An 18,900-nucleotide genomic window follows, 5' to 3' on the forward strand; every position below is an offset into this window, starting at 1 on the left:
AGTGAACTGTTATTTATTTCCTAAATCTCGGTAACAACTGTCTATTAAGATGATCCTTGCCTTCTGGCCAGTGAACTGTTATTTATTTCCTAAATTGTTCTGTTCTGGAGTATTTCAGTTTCCTTGACAATGTATTTGCTCATGCAGTCCCAGTGTTGAGACCTTAACTGTCTACCAGTGTAGTCTAGTTAACAGTATTTACTGGGGCACAGTCAAAAGGCCCTCACTAAAGCAAGCACTAATGGCAGACAGAATGTAAAATGTGAAAGGGACCGTCCAAGGTCTAGTTCACATCCTGTCCAAGCAAAACTGCTTTACATCATGTTAGCAGACCTAAGCTCATAATCACTGCTGCCTAGTCTAAGATACTTGATCAAATTAACATAATAGCTTAAGAGCAAATTTCTCAATTCTTACATCAAAATAGTTATGGGAGTGAGTTCGGATTTTATAAGATTCTTCTATTGAACTGTAGCTTTCAGTATCCATTACTTTCCAATGTCTTCAATAATTTTAAATACCAATACTATAAACACACAGGAGAAAATATTAGCCATTTGTAATCAATATTTTGATTTTTAGACCCATGTGCTCTCCAATTAGGAATAATAGAATGACAATCATACTGACTTAAACCTTCGGTGGAATATTTATACTTCAACTTCCCCGTGTGGGCAGACTAAGCTCTGTTGTCACATGACAATTCACTTCCCACTTCCTGTGTCTCGTTTCTTTCTTCACTCTCTAGATCCCCCCTTCTTAAAAAAAAAAATTCCTCTTGTCACCTATTCCTATTGTGCTGAGTTATTTTAATGTTTTTATTTGTTTGCTTTTACATAGTGTATCCTTCACATCTTCCTGAGACATACATGCAAACCCCATAGTGTACATGGATCCTTTTAAATGATTAGAGTTTAATAAATTGAACAAACTTCACAACAGGCTACCATTTAATTTTGTTCAATGTTTCCACAAAGTTTTCCTCTCAGTTTCTACATATAGATGCATTCTTAGATATAAATCGCTGCCCATCCCTATGCCAAAGTAAAATGGATGTTTTACTTTTGTATAATGAATTTGATCAGAATGTAGCATGTAGCATGAGAAAGCTGTAGAAAGGAAGATTAGGAATATATTTGCAGGTAATACTACAAATATCTGAATTGTGTCTTTAATATAATTTCTCAAAGCTTATCTGTATAGCCCTGCAACTATGTATTTGAACCTCCTGACTAATTCTCAGATTGAACCTTGGGGATGCATAAGTTGTAATTTAATGTGTGACTTTTATTTTTGTCAAGCACAGGTGCCGCATTCTTTAAATACATAGGAATTAAAATAAACGTTGTCATGTTTTATTTCCAGATAAACTTTGCAAGGTTTTGTGCCTATGAAAATTGCTCTGCTGATCTGCAAGTTTCTGCAAAAGTTGGATTTTTGAAGTAAGTATACTTTACTCTGCTTTTCGTCAAAAGAGCATAAAGGGTAAATGCATGTGGGTTCTGGTAAGAGAGGATCTCACCCTTGAATGTCAGCATCATTAAAAAAATTGCTAAATAATAATGTTTTGCTGTGAGGGACTGAGTGATGCTTATATCATTCATTTTATATATTACCATCTTTTAAAGAATGAGAGCATATGAGCATCCCTAAGGTTTTATGAAGTTTGCTTTAAGTCTTTTGTTGTAACTTAGAAGGTATTTCAGGATTTAACTGTACCTTGAGATATCATTATCACAGTCATAATTATATTTTAACATTTTAAGGGCCTGGTAATTAAGAGTTTAGCTGGAAAAAATAAACTTTACTACACAATTGTTAGTATACTTTATGGCTAGAAAATGGATTATGCAATTCAAACTGGTATGCAAAATACTATATGTGGACAAATTTGAAAAAGAATAAACTAATTTGTTCTAAATTCATAGCATGATAAACAGAGTAAGAAGAAAATACAATGTGCTTAGAAAAGCGTCTGGCTTAGAGGAAGAACTGGGTAAATAGGAATGTCTAGTGTTACTTTATAATGGAAAAAAAAACATTGTAATTATGTATCTTATAGAGGTTTACTACATTCAATTTACTTTGCACATCTATGGACAATGGGAAATGAAAAAAGGATAAGGATACAGAGTGACCAGGAGCAGGAATAAGAAACTGGTTTGAAAGGGGGGACATAAGCAACCCATACAACTATCTAGTTTTATGTCAACTTAACACAAGGAAGAGCCATTTAGGAAAGGGGAGTGTCAATAGATAATGCCTCCACCAGATTGGCCTACAGGCAAGCTGTGATGCATTTTCTTCATTGACTGATTGATTTGGGAAGGCTTAGCTCAGTGAGGACGAGTGAAGTCCGTGGGTTGGCTAGTGGTCCTGGATTCTACAAGAAAACATGCTGTGCAAGTCTCTTCTCCATAGACTCTGCATCAGCTCCTGCCTCAAGGTTCTTGTCTGGAGTTCCCTGGATGATGGACTATAAGCTGTAAGAGAAAATAAATCCTTTCTTCCCCAAGTTGATTTTGGTCATGATGTTTTATCACAGCAATAGGAACCTTACCTAAGAAAAATGGAGCTTTTGTTCACAGATTCTTACTTGAAAATCACTCTCAATATCACATTTAGAATTCCCTCTACACATTAAAGATTGAATAGGGATGAGAAATGTAAATTTTACAGGATGAACAATGAGATAAATGACTCAAACATTGAGAGTCATTTTATTCAAGGAGCTTAAAAACAGTAGAATTTTTCTCAGTCAGACAATATTACCATAGCCATGGGTATCTACAGCTCAGAGGCAAGGAGCCATCCCTTGACTGGTAAAGGAGCTTGGTGCTTACAAATGATTCAGTTGGCTCACTCAGGTAATTGAGTCCCTGCTTTGTATATCAGAGCATAGTGTGACTTTGTGGGTCTATTAGTTTAAGAACATAAACTTTTCCATTTGAGTATTTTTTTTGAAGATAAGTAGGTTTTTGGTTTATCAAGAGACTTTGATAAAAAGTCGTTGTGCAGGTGCCTTTGTAGAGAGGGAGATTTGTGAAGCCATAGATGAAGTGCTTCCATGTGCTTGCATTTGGGTTCTCTGTATCTTCCTGCTCCTCCTTCATTGCTAGTCTTCATGAGAAATGAGATTTCAAAGCCTATGTGACAATGTCACTAAGAATGTTTTCAACTTATTCAAATAATATGTAGGATCATTAATTCATTTTTTTCTTGTTTCTTGCAAATAATTGTCTACTTAGCACTTTTAATTGGAAGTTTTTTTCCAATTAAATATCAGTCCTATGATTTTAAGGAGTATCTGGCCAAGCGTAGTAAAGTGGTGTTTCTTAGGATGTGGTCCTGAGTCATCTCCAAGAAAATATCCACAATGTCTATTGGAAATGTTTATCTCAAGACCCCAGAAACTTCTCATTGATAGCCATGGGATTTAAGAAAGAAACCTTCACTATGAACAGATCTATAAGTTGGCTTTTTAAGATTGATTGAGAATTCATACATGCATATAATATGTTTTGATTAAATACACCCTTGCTGCTACTCCAACTCCTGTTCCACCCACCGCTATCCCTTCCAATGTCAAGTGTTTCTTCTCTACCTTTTTAAATTCATGTAGTTCACTTTGTGTAGGCAGTGTGTGCTTAGGTGTAATTTCATCTACTGGAATGTGGATATCTCCTCAGGGGCCACATTATTGAATAAAGCTTATTCTCCCTCTCCTAGCAGCCATTGATTTTTTTTCTAAGAGCTCCTCAGCTAAGGGCAGGAACTAGTGTACCCACTTTCCCCACCCATTCTGGGACTTTTGTCTGGCTTGTTCTTGTGCATCCAGCTATAGCTGCAGTCAACTTGCATGTACAATTGCTTTGTTGTGTTCAGAAAACACTGTTCTGCTGTAGGTCTCCACTGCCTCTGGTTCTTCTAGTGTTTCTGTGCTCCCACTTCCTGGAAGAAGATAATGTGATATAGGTGTCTCATTTTAGACTGAGCAAACGGCCAGGTATTATTCTCTGTAGATTGACCAGTTGTGAGTTTCTGTGTTCACCACAATCTACTACAAAAGAAGCATCTCTAATGAAGGTCAAGAGATGTCCTGATCTATGGGTATAAGGACTCAGTTTTTTTGTTTGTTTGTTTGTTTTGCTTGAGAATTTGTTAAATACTTTGTCCATTTAGCAGAATAATAGCAATGGATTCTTTGCTAGGTCTTACAATACATCTGGGTTTTGGGTTGGTGGCATCAGTGCCAGGCTTAGGTTCCATATTATGAAATGGGCCTTATAGCAAATCAGAAGATGGTTGGTTACTCCCATAACACCTGCGCCAGTGTTGGCATCTTTGGGCGTGTCTTGTCAAAGTGGTCATTACTTAGCCTACTTCTGCCAATGGGGCTTTATTTCTCTGGTATATCTGCATGAGAAATTGTCTTCTCATTATGAGAAATGCCATTTAAACCATTTACTCTCTCTCTCTCTCTCTCTCTCTCTCTCTCTCTCTCTCTCTCTCTCTCTCTCTCACACACACACACACAATCATAGGCTTCCATTTGGCCTTTCAATGTTTTCTTAGTGCTCGCCCTCCTGGACCCTTCCCTCCTAACCCTGCCTTGTTTCACCCTTCCTGCTCCATTATTTTCTACAAGGCTTTATCACTCTGAAACCAGGCAAGCAATGCAGAGGTGAAGACTTTCACGTGGGAGGTCAAACTCATCAGATTCAACTTGACTCAACTCTTATATCTACTGTTTTACCCAAAAGGTAGCCTTAAAAGAAGCCTGTGAACCTCCCCTTTCCTTGCTATAAAATAGTAGAAATTATGTCTTCTCTATTGGATTTCTAATTTTTTAAAATGCACCTAATTCAAGTGATAGCTCAAAGCCCGACACTTTCATGCAGGCTTCAGAAATTCATGTTCCTTACGGAGCAAATGCATTTACATAAAACAGGCTTCTAGATCTGGGACACATAATACCATTAGTATGAGGGTTCAAGGAAAGGTGCTACTGTTTTTAGAATCATGTACATTCCAGTGCAAAGCAGTAGGCACCCGTACCTTCGCATCATTTTGAAAAGTTACGAACTATTTCTATGAGGCTAATGATAACTTATTTGGGGGGATGTGCAAATGAGAACTCATCTAATTAAGTTTTCAGAGCCATGGTGAAAGCTTTTGACTGTGTTTTGAGTAAGTTATTCTGTGTCAGACAAAAATACAACATCTCTGCATGTAGGTGTCTTCCCCCCTTTCTCAGTAACAGTCTGCAAATTGGGGCCATATGTTGTATGCCTTCTTCTGGCTGTAACTCTGCTGGCACTAATGGTATTATGTGTCCCAGATCTAGAAGTCTGTTTTATGTAAATGCATTTACTCCATAAGGAACATGAATTTCTGAAGCCTGCAATAATAAACCGCTCGGGTTTGACGAGCAGTGCTGATTCCCACTCCCTCCTGGTTCCATTAGGCTGTGCCTCCTTCTGTGTCCAAACTCCTGGGACAGTGAAGTTCCCACAGTAAAAGAACAGTGAGCAAACACGTTATCACAATCACAAGAATAATAGGTATTAGGCAACAAGGAGGAGTCTACAGTCAGACCTTTCCTATGGATCAGGAAATAAATGACCTTACCCTTCTATGCTTCATGTTTCTAGAGCAAGTGATAAACATCTCCTCGGACTGCTTTCATAACAGTTAGGTCTACTTTTAACCTCATGTAACAAGAATTTGACTAATCCTGACTTAAAGAAATATATATGCCGGGCAGTGGTGGCGCATGCCTGTAATCCCAGCACTTGGGAGGCAGAGGCAGGTGGATTTCCGAGTTCGAGGCCAGCCTGGACTGCACAGAGAAACCCTGTCTCAGTAAAACAACAACAACAACAACAACAAAAATGAAATATATATGTGGCATAATATTTGCATGGAAATTGTAGTTGTAGGTCTGTTATACAGCCAGGAAGCCTGCATAGATGGTTATCCTTTATGTTCTTTTGGCTTTTATTTATGATTATAATATTTTAGTGCTAGCATTCCCGTAAAGGAAGTGGATGCAAGAACAAGCATGTGTTTGTTTGCTTTGTTTTTTGTTTTTGTTTATTTTTCCTTTCAAAAGCTTTTCAGAAAAAGTAGACCTTCTCATGCTTACTCTAACTTGACAATCCCCTGAGTCTGTCACAGGGCAGGGAGAATGGAGTCCTTGTGGTTATGTTAGCTATCAAGCATCATTCCCCAAAGCTGAACTAAATGCTCATCTTCTGCAACATCAAAGAAATGCTGCCCACTGCCTGAATAATCGGGGGTTCTGTTATCATCAAGTGGGGAACTCTGAGTAGACAGTAAGTTGTGAATGGCACCTGGCACCATGTGTTTAACTCTTCAACAGGCTAATCGAATACAACTGTCCTTATAAAATAAAAGCCTCACCAACCTCCCCAAGCAGGCGAAGAAGGGAGTCCATGCTTCTATACTAACATCCACTCACTTCTTGCTCAGCTTCCTAATCCAAGTTCCTTGTCAATTCTCTCCTTGAATTTTTATTCAACAAAGTCAGAGGATAGTAAAGAAAAAGAAAAGAGGATGAAATTCAACTTTGGACTGGAGGCCAGTTGCTGAAGGCTTCTCTTTTGTCAAATAATTCTGCTGTGTGTCTCTGAGCATTAAACTGTGCTAACCATTCACATTTTATTTTGCTCTGGTGTCTTCCCCCCCCACTTGTTTATTTCTTTCCTTCTTTCCTTCCTTCCTTCCTGTCTGCCAGCCTTCTTTCCTTCCTTTTTTTGTCCCTACCATTCTGATCAAAAGTAAGCCTCAGAGACCATATTTACTGCACCAAGAAAGAATATATTGACGATACTAAGGTTTTGTGAACATCTTGTAAAATCCAGTCATGTTCACTAAGAGAAAATGTAGAGCCTGGTGTAACAGCTTTCTCGTTTCCTCATTCACTTATTAAGCTATGGTTCCATGTGTGCACAGTACCTGGGTTTGTGTCAGTTATGTGGACTCTAAGCAGCTTTGTAAATTTCAAGCCTGCATTATGCATGTTTTAATGAAGAATGAACTGTAAGTCCCAGGGAAGCCGCTGGTTCAGTCATGCCACCGGTCCAGATGTGCAGCTGGCTCTCCTTCATGGCATGTAGGATGCTGGCTGGTGTCTTTTCAATGGCTTCTTGTTAAAGAAGATCTATAGAAAGGTGTACTTTTAAGAATCATAGAGTTGGGATTGGGGTAATTGTGCAAAAGAGCTTAAAATGGAAACTAAACCAGGAGTCTTGCTGACAACAGGAGCCTGGTGCCGCTCTAATCGGCTGCTGTCTCAGAAGCTGGCTGCGGATGCCACGCTGCCACCTTCTGTTGCCTGTCTAAGTGCCAACTTCTTTCCCAAAGGTGTTCAGTGACTAATGCTTTGGTTCCGAGCCAGAATATTTTATAAACGTCTATTTCTAAGCAGCTCTTGTACAAGTCTTAATTAAACTTTAATGTCAAGCTGAAGTTTACTTTTAGAGAACCTTGAAAGTCCCTTTGGTCGTAACTGGATGATAGAACGGTAGGGAAAAGGCAGCGTGGCTCTCTTCTCACCATTTAACAGGCGCTGCCAAGGAGAAGCATGCTGACTAAGTCCAAAGGCTCACAACATGAACAAACCACACCACCTCCTTCATGCTGGGGTAGCTCATGACCACTCCGTCAAGTACCTCCAGGATGAGCTGATAGCAACACAAAACAAAAACCAACAGCCAAGATGATGGATTTTAGTTGTCTAGTAATACCACACGTTACTTGTTGATTTCAAAGTGTTCATCAGTCATGTGGGCTGTATAGCAGGAGCCACCCCAATGGTTTTTATAATGAGACAGTCTCAATTTCTTGGAAAAAATGCACTCCGTCTCAGTTGCTCATCTGTACCAGTGGTGCAAAAGTGAGAATGGCTGGACTCAATAAAACTTTATTTATAAAAACGAAGGAATGATTTACCTTCAGGCAGGAGTTCCCATACTCTGTTGACCTGCTTGCTTTTCCTGTGGCATTCACTTAGTATAGCGTTTTTATTTTCTAGGTTAAAAACACCCTCTTATAGTATAATTTGTTATTTACTTTGCATAATTTATTTCAGTTCCCTAAAATAAAAAGGATTCAGAGATTTTTAAGGAGTTAATCTTGTATTTAAAAAAAGGTTTTTACAAGATAAACAGAAAACATAAGAGGAATAGAAAGGGATAACACACAGAACAGCGACATGTATGGATTCATCATGAGACTATTATAGTTCTACATGAGAAATGGCTAAAATCCTACTCACCACTGACTGGGAAAATAAGAAGACAAGTGACTAACCATCTTAAAGTGAGCACAGACATAAGTGACAAGCAATTTGCAGACACCGATTGAAACTAATTTCACAAAGTTAAATAAAAGAAACTACATTAAAAAATCACAGCTACCAAGGATTGCGTCTAATTACATTTGTTTGAGATTCAACACTGGATAAAACTCGAGTGTGGGTTTCAGAAGTCAGTGGTCATTTAGGGGGGGGCCCAGTGAATTGTCCATGTGCGCAGTGTCTTTCCTTGGTTGGCACTCCAGCCCCTTCGTGTATTCAGTTCACCACAGTTAATGAGTTGCGTTTTAGGATGCTTGCTTCCTTCTATACAAACAGCTTTGAAATGGGAAACGATTTGAATAACAGAAGCAAAATCTTTAAGTAGTAAGTTAAGTTTCTTAGAAATATACTTAGGGTTTTTAAATGAAGAAAGAGGACTCTAGGCTACAACTTTGTTTATCCACTCTGGTGTTCAGAAGAATAAATAATTTTGGCAAGTAACTTTTCCTTTGCACTATTGGTTTTGCCTTAGTTAACAGCATTGTTTATGTGGTCATTTCAGGAGCCCTGCTACTGCTAACATATTTGGATGTGGACTAGGGTGGAAATCACATGACTACATAGTGTTTTGGATATTGAGTTTCTTAATGAGTGATTTGAAATGTTTGTATCATTGAGGACAAGCAAGCATGCTCTCTAGCTGAAACTTTACAGAATATATATTGAAATTTTCATAAGCCTTTAAAAATGAATAATGTATCCAATATTTGGGGGCATTTTACTTGCCTCTTGAATGTAGCCCAGTCATTTTAATCTGATACTCACTTACAAAAAACAAACAAACAAACAAACACCACACACAGTAACTGTATTTGTTGGCTTTGAAAAAAACTCTGATATCCGTAGTCCAGCTTCTTGCTTCCATGAGCATTTAGACTAGTGGTAAGAGACAACTGTGATTTGATATTGTAAAATGTCTTCTCAGTGTTTCCTGAGAGTCAGTGCTATTTACACTGAGTCTTAAGAGCAAGTACAAGCTATGCTGGTGCATAATGAGGAGAAGATGCTCAGGTTGGAGGGGAGCTTGAAGGAAGTCACAAAGCATTTTGTGTTTGGCAGCTGTTTGAATATAGATGCAGCTAAAACAAAGGGATGCCCTGTGCAGTGGGTGGTGAAACAAGGGTGGACCCTTGAGTGTCCCAGTGTCATGCTGAGAAGCAGGGACTCTTCTGTCACAGTCATTGCCATGGGCATTGCCTCGTTGGCACTGTTGGCACATGGCAGAGTGAGAAGGGAGAATGAATGTAAATCAGAAATCGAGGCATAATCCATGTAGATTCCAAAGTGGTCAGACTGTATTTGCAAGAAGATCTTAAAGAGTAGCAAACCTGAATATTGTATGAGTAGAAAAGGGAACAGCCATGCTTTTCCCACCCCTGGCAAAAGTAGGTGCTCACCTCCCCTTCAAGGGCTCGTCATTCAAAGTTGTTTCTGGTGTATATCTAATAGTTGTTTACAGTTGTTTGGAAATGGGTCTTCTATCTTTTGGGGGAGGCAGGTAAATGAACTTTAACAATATGCTTTGTGATGAAGCAACATAGTGGCAGACTCACTGCCTGGGACCCTCGGTTTTGCTCAGTGATTAGGCATCTCCAAGCATGACTTTAAATCAGAGATCTTAACGTGTTCTTACGTATCCCTTTACACTTCCTGTTGTTAGACTGTCTCCACCTGGTTCCTTTGGCACATGTCCTGCTCCAGTTTGAATTAATTAATCCCCCCCCTTTTTTTTTTTTTTTCCTAATTTTGGAATTACTAGATGACTCTGGGGAAAGCTTAGAAAATCAAAACATACAGTAACTGAAAGTTATGAGGGTTTTGTTTTTGTTTTTGTTTTGTTTTGTTTGGTTTGGTTTGGTTTGGTTTATCTTGCCTGGAGAAGATAACACTGTGCTCTACAGAGATGAGCTTAAAGGTTTAGACTATTCTAGCTCTGTACCTTTCAGCATCTTCATTATGCTCCAAGTTCCTCATAGTCTAGGGATTTCATGGGATGCGCTTGATCCAAAACTTCACTGAAGAGTAATTTTTACCATTATTACAGATTGGGTGGCCAAAGCCTAGCCAAGCTCATTGAAATTCCACCCCCAAAGGCTGGAGGCTTTTCTAAGGTGTGTATGTGTCCAGATCTCTAGTGACCTGCATTTTGTAGTTGCCAGGACGTTGAAGCATTTCTGCGGTTTAGCCTCGAACTTGAACTGGGTTTTGTCAGAAGCAGCCTACTCTAGGAATTCAGTCTCCTTCAAACAAATCTCGGTGCCACCGCCTGAAGGCCAGAGGAGTTCTCCCGTTTACTTTAACTAAACTCCCCATGTTCTCCTCATCCTCCCTTTCCCTCAGTTTCCTTTCTTCTAATCTTTTGACTTGAGTAGCCTCTAGTTCAATGTCCTTTCAAAGACGAAATAAAAACTGTGCAAAATAATGAGGAAAATGTAAGTCAAGCAAGAGGGCATTAAAACAAAAGACCATCTTATAATAACTAATTAAAAATCAGACAAGTAATAGCGTCAAGCTTTTATTTGGGAACAGCTGTTTGAACATGTCTGAAATAGGAGAAATTGAAACTTTAACTCTGTTTGTATGAGATCATCCCGTGGTTGTTTTTCTAAGTTAATAGTTTATATTCATGAATACTTTGTATGTGGATGGAGAATTTTTACTTCCGTTCCTTAATTTTTAGGCCATATGAAAATAAAACGTATCTTGCTGTTGGGAGCATGAAGACCATAATGCTAAACGTGTCCTTGTTCAACGCTGGAGATGATGCTTATGAAACCACTCTGAATGTCCAACTCCCCACAGGCCTTTACTTCATTAAGATCTTAGACCTGGTAAGTCCTAGAAACCACAATGGTAGGAAGCACTCAAGTGTAAAGACAAATGTAAATGTCATAGCTGCTCCACTCATTTAGTGTAGACAACTTAAGTTTTCCTCTTAATGCTTAGCCATCACTCAGTCTCCCGTTATTTTGAGATGTTCTTCCTGCCCTTGGGACACAAGTTTGTTTGGGATCTAAGGGGAAAGGGGTGTGCTTCCTTCCTTCCAGTGTTAGGAGAGGATTCCTTGAGTACCACAAATTCTTCCCTGTTTTTAAGATGCTGATGATGTTTATCTCGGAGCAATAGTCCCCCTCCATGCTAAGCTAAGTACCCAGAATTTCTGCACCACACTTTAAGCCAAGGTTCTCAGCCTTCATCCTGTACTTCAGAACTATCAACCTCAGCGTTAAACTCCTGCTTTCAGACCAGGTCCTGGAGTAGACATGGATCTATGTGTACTCCATGCATGTGTACGTGGGACTCATTATTAAATTACTGACACTTCAGTGAGTTGTTAGGAGACTTGAGTCACAAAGAGGAAAGCCCTGCCTTGAGATCTCCCTATCCTCTAGCCAGTTAACCCCAGTGACATTTCACCTTTTAAAAGTAGATTATTTACCCTTTTGTCTAGATCACCAAGAGGCTATTTCAAAAAAGGGGAGGATAAATTCTACGGACTCAGAGCCAATACTTTAATATATTTCTACTGTGATTGTACTTGCTACAATGAAATACGTTAAACACATTACAGATATACTAGACAGAAGGAAATAGGGGCTTTGTGACTTCATTGTTAAGAATTCCCTCTTAAACATGAGAGTTCACATCCAGGAGCTGTTTATAGAGGACTCACATGGGTATTAGTATTGTGTATTGCCTATGCACATACATTTCTATCAGTTACTGTAATTCCCAGGCTAAGCAGAAAATGGTTTCCTAAGAAAATATTTCTACAATGGTTGTCTAAAAAAAAAAAAAAAAAAAAAAAAACCTGCCTTACATATATTTTAATCAATGTCTAATTCTCTTTCTCCCCAAACTAATTGTTTTATCTTTTTTTAATATTTTTTCCTTTAGGAAGAGAAACAAATAAACTGCGAAGTGACAGAGAGCTCAGGCGTAGTGAAACTTGCCTGCAGCCTTGGTTACATATATGTGGATCGTCTCTCAAGGGTAAGCATTTAGCATTTTCATTTGCTAGTTGGAATGTGCTTTTCTACCTTAATGCTGCATTAAAAATGTTTTTTTTTTTTTAAAACTTAGTTATGAAACTAAGTGAGATCGACTTGTCCTGGAGTCTGATCTTTGTATTTCTATTCTTGGCAATGTTCATTGTTCAGGGTGGGGGGCAGGGGGTTGTGGGGTGAGCAGAGAACCTGTTTAAGTCAAGACAGGGAAATCAATGTGTCAATCAGAATTTGTTTTGCCTGCTTACTCTTTCCCAACACCCCCACTCCCACCCCAGGTGGCCCTGTCTGCCAGGCATGTTACCTCTGCTACACAAAAAAGGTGTTTTTGGCAAGCGTCCTCCACCAAGTTGTCAAAGCATCTCTAATGGTGTCCGTCTGGGCCTGCCAAGCTTTACACTCAGAGAAGGCTTTGTTTCTGAAAATGATGCATTGACACGCTCACACCTTAAACCCAACACTTTCTATGTGAGGTAGAACTTCTGCTATATCTAGAATATTCCACTGTTTTCTTTAAGAAATTAAAAAAAAAAAAAAAGAACTATAAAAATGTATTTCAGATTAAAAACTGGCTCTTTCCTCTCTCCTTTCCAGATAGATGTTAGCTTTCTCCTGGACGTGAGCTCACTCAGCAGGGCACATGAGGACCTCAGCATCAGCGTGCATGCCTCCTGGTATGGTTCAGTGTGCAAAGAAGCAGCTGTCACAAAGGACAGGGGCCATTTTGGTGATGGCTTTAAGGGATCCATGGGGCCATGTTTTGATAATTGCATATAAATCACAACAGTATAAATAATGAGAGCAATTTCTACCAGCTCTTCCCTACAGTGTCTTACCGCCATTTCCTCTTCCCTCCAACACTACTGAATAGCAATAGCTCTATTAAATCTTCACAGTTTGCAGTAAGTGCTCTCTGAGGCTGTGGTTTCATGGGCCTTTCTATGTTTCTATAGTGAAAACGAGGGCGAATTGGACCAAGTGAAGGACAACAGACTGACCTTAGCGATACCTCTAAGGTATGAGGTTATGCTGGCTGTTCATGGGTAAGTACAGACAGAGGCCTCAGGATTGAGATGGTTCTCCTACTGTTGTTTTTTCTTATATTAATGGATGAAGCCTATTGGCTTAAGTGAAAAGGATACTGTGTCCCTGCGACTGCCTCTGAATGCAGCAGCTTGATTGGTGATTCATTATTTTAATCCGCTCTGTAATCTGCTCTGATGCTACATCAAACTCAAGGCCAGCTGCTGGAGATTTTGTACTGGAAGAGCCCCAATGTGCTTTCAGAGGGCCATGGTCATCCTTTAGCTCACAACGGAGGGACTCAGAGTTATGTAGTGTGCAGCTTGTGGCATAGTGCCCAGTAGCCATGGTAGGGGGTGACACAAAGGACTGTGCACTTGGCTAAACCACTTCTCTGCAGAACCTACATCTAACGTGTGGCAAATGACTGAGACATGAGAGCTTTCTCTCTTGAACTCTGAGAGTGCTCTGCAGTAAGAATTCTGGGGCCAGCTTGATGGTTTCCTGGTGGTCTTAGTGATTTCTGAGTGAATCCATCTCAGATACAAAATGTGTGGATAGAGTCTGAAATTGGGGAATGATGAAATCTCTAAGCATACCACTGGCAAGTGTTCAAACTTTAAGTTTGTGGTTTAGGCATTTTTAGTGTTTCTCTCTGGGTGGTCCAGACTGGCCAGCAACATGTAGATCAGAATGATGTTCTTGAACTTTTGGTGATTATTCTGGTGCTCTATCCTGAGTGTTAGCCTTATACATATGTACCACCATGCCCAATAATCATTACATCAGTATTTTGTACAATATATTTGGATCATATTCCTAATTTTTCCCACATCTATTCTATCTTCTTCAATGCTTTCAAATTCATGTCATGTTTAGAGAAAATAACCCACAAATTCCAATTTATGATGCTCACATACTCCTGAGTGTGGTGCCATCCACTGAAGTGTTTTCAGATCCCCGCCTCCCCACCATCACACACACAAAGAATACTGACTTTCCTTCTCCAGAAAGCCTTAGCTCTCCACAGCTTTTTGGTTAGGGGAGGGCCCTCACCGGTCCTTTCCACTTCATACTAGATGAGTGCATACATTTCTAACACACTAGAAGATATGAATTACAGAACAAAATGGATACATGAATTTTATGTATTGCTCTAAAAATAATGTATCCCTCTAAAAATAATGTATCCCTTCATCATTTTATCCATCTATGAGGAAGGCACTCAATTGTATTTAAATGTCAGTTTCTATAACTGGTAGAATTCAGTATCAGTTGTATGAAGGAGCAAGAGAGTGCTCCTTCTCAGAGGAGCAGGCTCTGAGAGTCAGTGGTGGAGCACATCACAGCTTATTGGTGTCTCCTTGCATTGAGCATATACCCTACCTCTTTCCATGGGATGAGCAACTCTGTTTTCCCTGTTAGTAATCGGGACAAAGATAACAAGCATTAAACTGTACACGTATGTGTTGTTGAATTACTTCTAATACTTTTCCTGCCTCCTAGATTTCTTTTTTTTTTTGTTTTGTTTTGTTTTTTGCCTCCTAGATTTCTAATTGGGAATTATCTCCTATTAGTTGCTGACTATGAGTGACTTGTGGAGCAGGGACTTCCCCTGAGCTGTACTTTTTTGGTGCTTGCTGCTCCGTACATTTCTCTAATTGCAGAACTTAAAAAAAAAAAAAAAAGTTGAAAAACTTACCTCCTATCAAACTCTTGCCTGTATAAGTCTGTTTGGCTTGTTGACTAGGCTTTTGCACTCCCGCAGTCATCAGCAAATAATTAACAGGTTAGATTGAGCCTACCACACCTCTGTGGCAAAGAGAAGGCTTCAGCTAAGGTTTTTTCAAGTTTGCATGAATTGTTCCAGGGCCAAAAAAAGTGCAAATGGAAACCAGCTAGCAGGTATGGGGAAGGCAAGCAAGCACATATATTAGCATGGCCACCTGGCCTTCCTGTTACATCAGCTGTTAGAGCTTTTCTCTGACCAGGAAACCAAAAGGTTTCTGAGTTACCTTGTAAATGTGCTGTACTCTACCTCTAAAGATGGACTGCACAGTCCCTCATCAAAAAGGCAGGACATTGAAGTTGTCCTTGTTCCCATCAGGCTTGTGAACCCAACTTCATTTGTGTATGGATCCAGTGAAGAAAACAAACCAGACACATGCATGGCCGAGAAGCTGAACCTCACTTTCCATGTAAGCAAAGCTGATTTTGTTGATGTCGGTAGCAGATGGGAATTCCTATCCTCACAGTGTCCCTCTCTGTGACCGTGGCTGCAGTACTGTGACTGGGCCCTTTCCTTTTAGGCTACTGTTGCTTTTCCCATTTCTCTTGTCCCAAACTTTCTAAGCCAGATATGTGAATTCCTCAAGCACACAGAGTTTGGAAATCTCCTGACCCTTCTGGAGATGCATTCAAGGCAGATCAGCCAAGGGACAAAATGGTTGGAGGTAAATCAGGAAATCTACAGTTGGTTCAGACTCTTTAACAGGCCCAACATTACCAAGTCATGGAAGCATTCATCTTCCCTTTTTTGAGGATCAACATAATTGGTTTGCCTTCTGAGCTTCAGGATTAGGACAGATATTAATTTTTTTTTTTTTTTTTTGGTTTTTCGAGACAGGGTTTCTCTGGGTAGTCCTGGCTGTCCTGGAACTCACTCTGTAGACCAGGCTGGCCTCGAACTCAGAAATCCACCTGCCTCTGCCTCCCAAGTGCTGGGATTAAAGGCATGCGCCACCACACCCAGCATTAATATTCTTTATGATGATAGTATTAAATATTTTTTAGTTTAAAAAGTACTATCCTCATATACAAGTACATACATAAGTACCAATATAAAACTCATTTTTGAAAATTTAGCTCTTAAGCAGAAATTTGGCTGTGTTACAGATGATAAAAATTTACAAAAACAAAATATTTGTTTTAAGCAAAAACACTGTCCAAACATTGAGTAGTATAGCAATGTATAGATTGCAAGTCTTGATTAGATAGTGAAAGTGCCAGTGCTCTCCCTTACTAGGGCAAGCAATTTCTTACCCAATATGGCTGGTAAGAAATGCAAATCAGGCACAGACTGGAAGAGCTACTGTAAGACTGAGATTATGTCAAGTTTATTGGAAGCAATTCAATTTTTTTATACCTTTATTGGCAATGGAATATAATGACAATTGACAGGATCAATGCTATGGCAGTTGCCAGGATACAATGATGTTTACCAACTACCTAGGACACACAAGAATAATGTCTAAGATCAATTGTCCGGTCAAGTTCTAAGGAACACAGAGAAACTCAGATGGCTTGAACACCTCACTTCCTGAAGCAGTGCCTCTGTTTCTCAGGAATTGAGTGATACACAGTGCCCTTGGAGCCAGAGACTTAACCTGAAAAACTTATGATAAATTTCTCTTGAGGCATTTAGACCAGGGCAACACCATGATTTCCTGCGGGAGAGGAGATAATGCTTTCATGGTGGACATTAGAAGCACTTATGGTGTCTACCAAAGCGGCAAATTCCCAGGGCTTCTCCTAAATCCTGAAAAATAATGGCCTTGAAGGGTAATCCTATCACAGCTGCATCACCTAAGATTTTTTTGTTGTTAGAAATGCTCATGAGAACCCGGGAGTGTTGATAAACTAAGACAGAAACCAAGTCATACTGTACTGCAGGCTATTCCTTACTTTGCAATCACTACTTAAATATGTGTATTTAAAATGTGACGGAGTCAAAGCAAAATGGAGACCCTTGCAGCTCAAACATGTGTTGAGAGTGTGCTCAGGCCAGAAGGGTCCTCGGTGATCTGTCACTGTTGGGATGAGACACAGTACATAGTGGCTTGTCTAGTTCTGGTCATGTGTTCCTCTGTCCAAGCTGTTGTGACCCAGCAGCTCTCCCAGGCTCAGGGCCACTCTTGGTCACCCATGTCATCTGCATTCTGATGACTTCAGGTCTGTCTGTCATCCCTTCTCACCTAGGTCCTGTGGCACACCTTTTTCATGATTTGTCTCGGTTTTATAATTAAGCTCCTGAGCAGGAAGACTTTTGTCTCAATCTCCCCTTTTTACAGATCTGTAATCTCTACATTTAGGGACTAAAACTACATAACCTAGATAGCCTTTGAGGGTTTAGAACATACTGTGTTTTCTTAAAGCCAAGTAATATGTCATTTCTCAAGTTTTAAACATTATAGCATCATAATTTACCTGATTAAAAATAGACATCTGGTCAACCTCACAGTAGAGCCTTTAAATATATAATTTTAAATAGATATTAACCTCTCTTTGGTTTTGTATTTTGAGACAGAGTCTCTCATGTAGTTCAAGAGGACCTCAAACTTGTCATCTCTTATTTAAGATTGATGTTGCCACAAAACACAGCCATAAAAAAAAAAAAAAACACAAAAATAACCCAAGAAACTTAAAATAATGTGAATTGGAACTGATTAAACTAGAAAAAAATCTGACTATGGCTATTCTGCCTGCTTTGCTGTGTATCTGCCAACTCCACACCCTTTACTGGCTAGTAAATGCTCACCTCGAGGCTCAGTGGTTTCTTTGTTTGTAATTATGAAAAACAAAAAAAAGCTTTTAAAATTCTTTTCTTTCTTTTTCAGGTTATAAACACTGGCATTAGCATGGCTCCAAATGTTAGTGTGAAAATTATGGTACCAAATTCTTTTCTCCCTCAAAATGATAAGTTGTTCAACATTGTGGATGTCCAGGTAACAGTCTGTTCCCTCTCTCTGACCTGTCCTAAGTATGTGTTAAATACTAGAACTGCTGTGAAGCTGGAGAGTCCTGCTTACCCCAGGCACACCCAGTCTCAGGAACTGATCATGCATTAACAGAGAGGACTTTGAATTGTTATTTCTAAACTCTAGACCAGAGGTGGTACCTACACTGGCATATACAATCAGAAAACCTGGTTCTTCCTTCTTCATTAACTATTTTATATGACTTTCTTCGGGACATGAACCCACAGAAGTAATGTAGTTAGTAAAATATTCCATAATATTGAAGCCAAAGTAGCAAGAACAGAGAAGGAAGCCCTCTTTAAGAAAACATTTGAATCATTTCTTATATGTAAGTACACTGTAACTGTCTTCAGACACTCCAGAAGAGGGAGTCATATCTCATTACGGATGGTTGTGAGCCATCATGTGGTTGCTGGGATTTGAACTCAGGACCTTCGGAAGAGCAGTCAGTGCTCTTAACCGCTGAGCCATCTCTCCAGCCCTTGAAGAATTTCTTATGCTAGTGTTTAGTGTCTTATGAAGTTTTTGTTTGTTCTGTTTTGCTTTGTTTTGTTTTACCTCTGAGTATCAAGAAATAGCAATCACTTTTGTGATTGGGTTACCTCACTAAGGATGATATCCTCCAGATATATTCCAGATACATCCATTTGCCCAAGAATTTCATAAATTCATTGTTTTTAATAGCTGAGTAGTACTCCATTGTGTAAATGTACCACAGTTTCTGTATCCA

At 39.4% G+C, this 18,900-nt stretch overlaps 1 protein-coding gene across 1 annotated transcript in view; it reads left to right on the plus strand.

Annotated features, from left to right (window-relative positions):
* The window catches only part of Itga4 (integrin subunit alpha 4), a 73,184-nt gene that overhangs the window by 47,796 nt on the left and 6,488 nt on the right, over positions 1-18,900 (plus strand). Inside the window, exons 17-23 of the mRNA XM_021192709.2 lie at positions 1,366-1,442; positions 11,064-11,214; positions 12,281-12,376; positions 12,985-13,064; positions 13,344-13,433; positions 15,521-15,611; positions 18,030-18,137. Of these exons, the coding sequence (XP_021048368.1) occupies positions 1,366-1,442; positions 11,064-11,214; positions 12,281-12,376; positions 12,985-13,064; positions 13,344-13,433; positions 15,521-15,611; positions 18,030-18,137 (693 nt within the window). The remainder of the gene's footprint in view (positions 1-1,365; positions 1,443-11,063; positions 11,215-12,280; positions 12,377-12,984; positions 13,065-13,343; positions 13,434-15,520; positions 15,612-18,029; positions 18,138-18,900) is intronic.

This window comes from Mus pahari, chromosome 3 (genome assembly GCF_900095145.1).
Source record: "Mus pahari chromosome 3, PAHARI_EIJ_v1.1, whole genome shotgun sequence".
Lineage (NCBI taxonomy): Eukaryota > Metazoa > Chordata > Mammalia > Rodentia > Muridae > Mus > Mus pahari.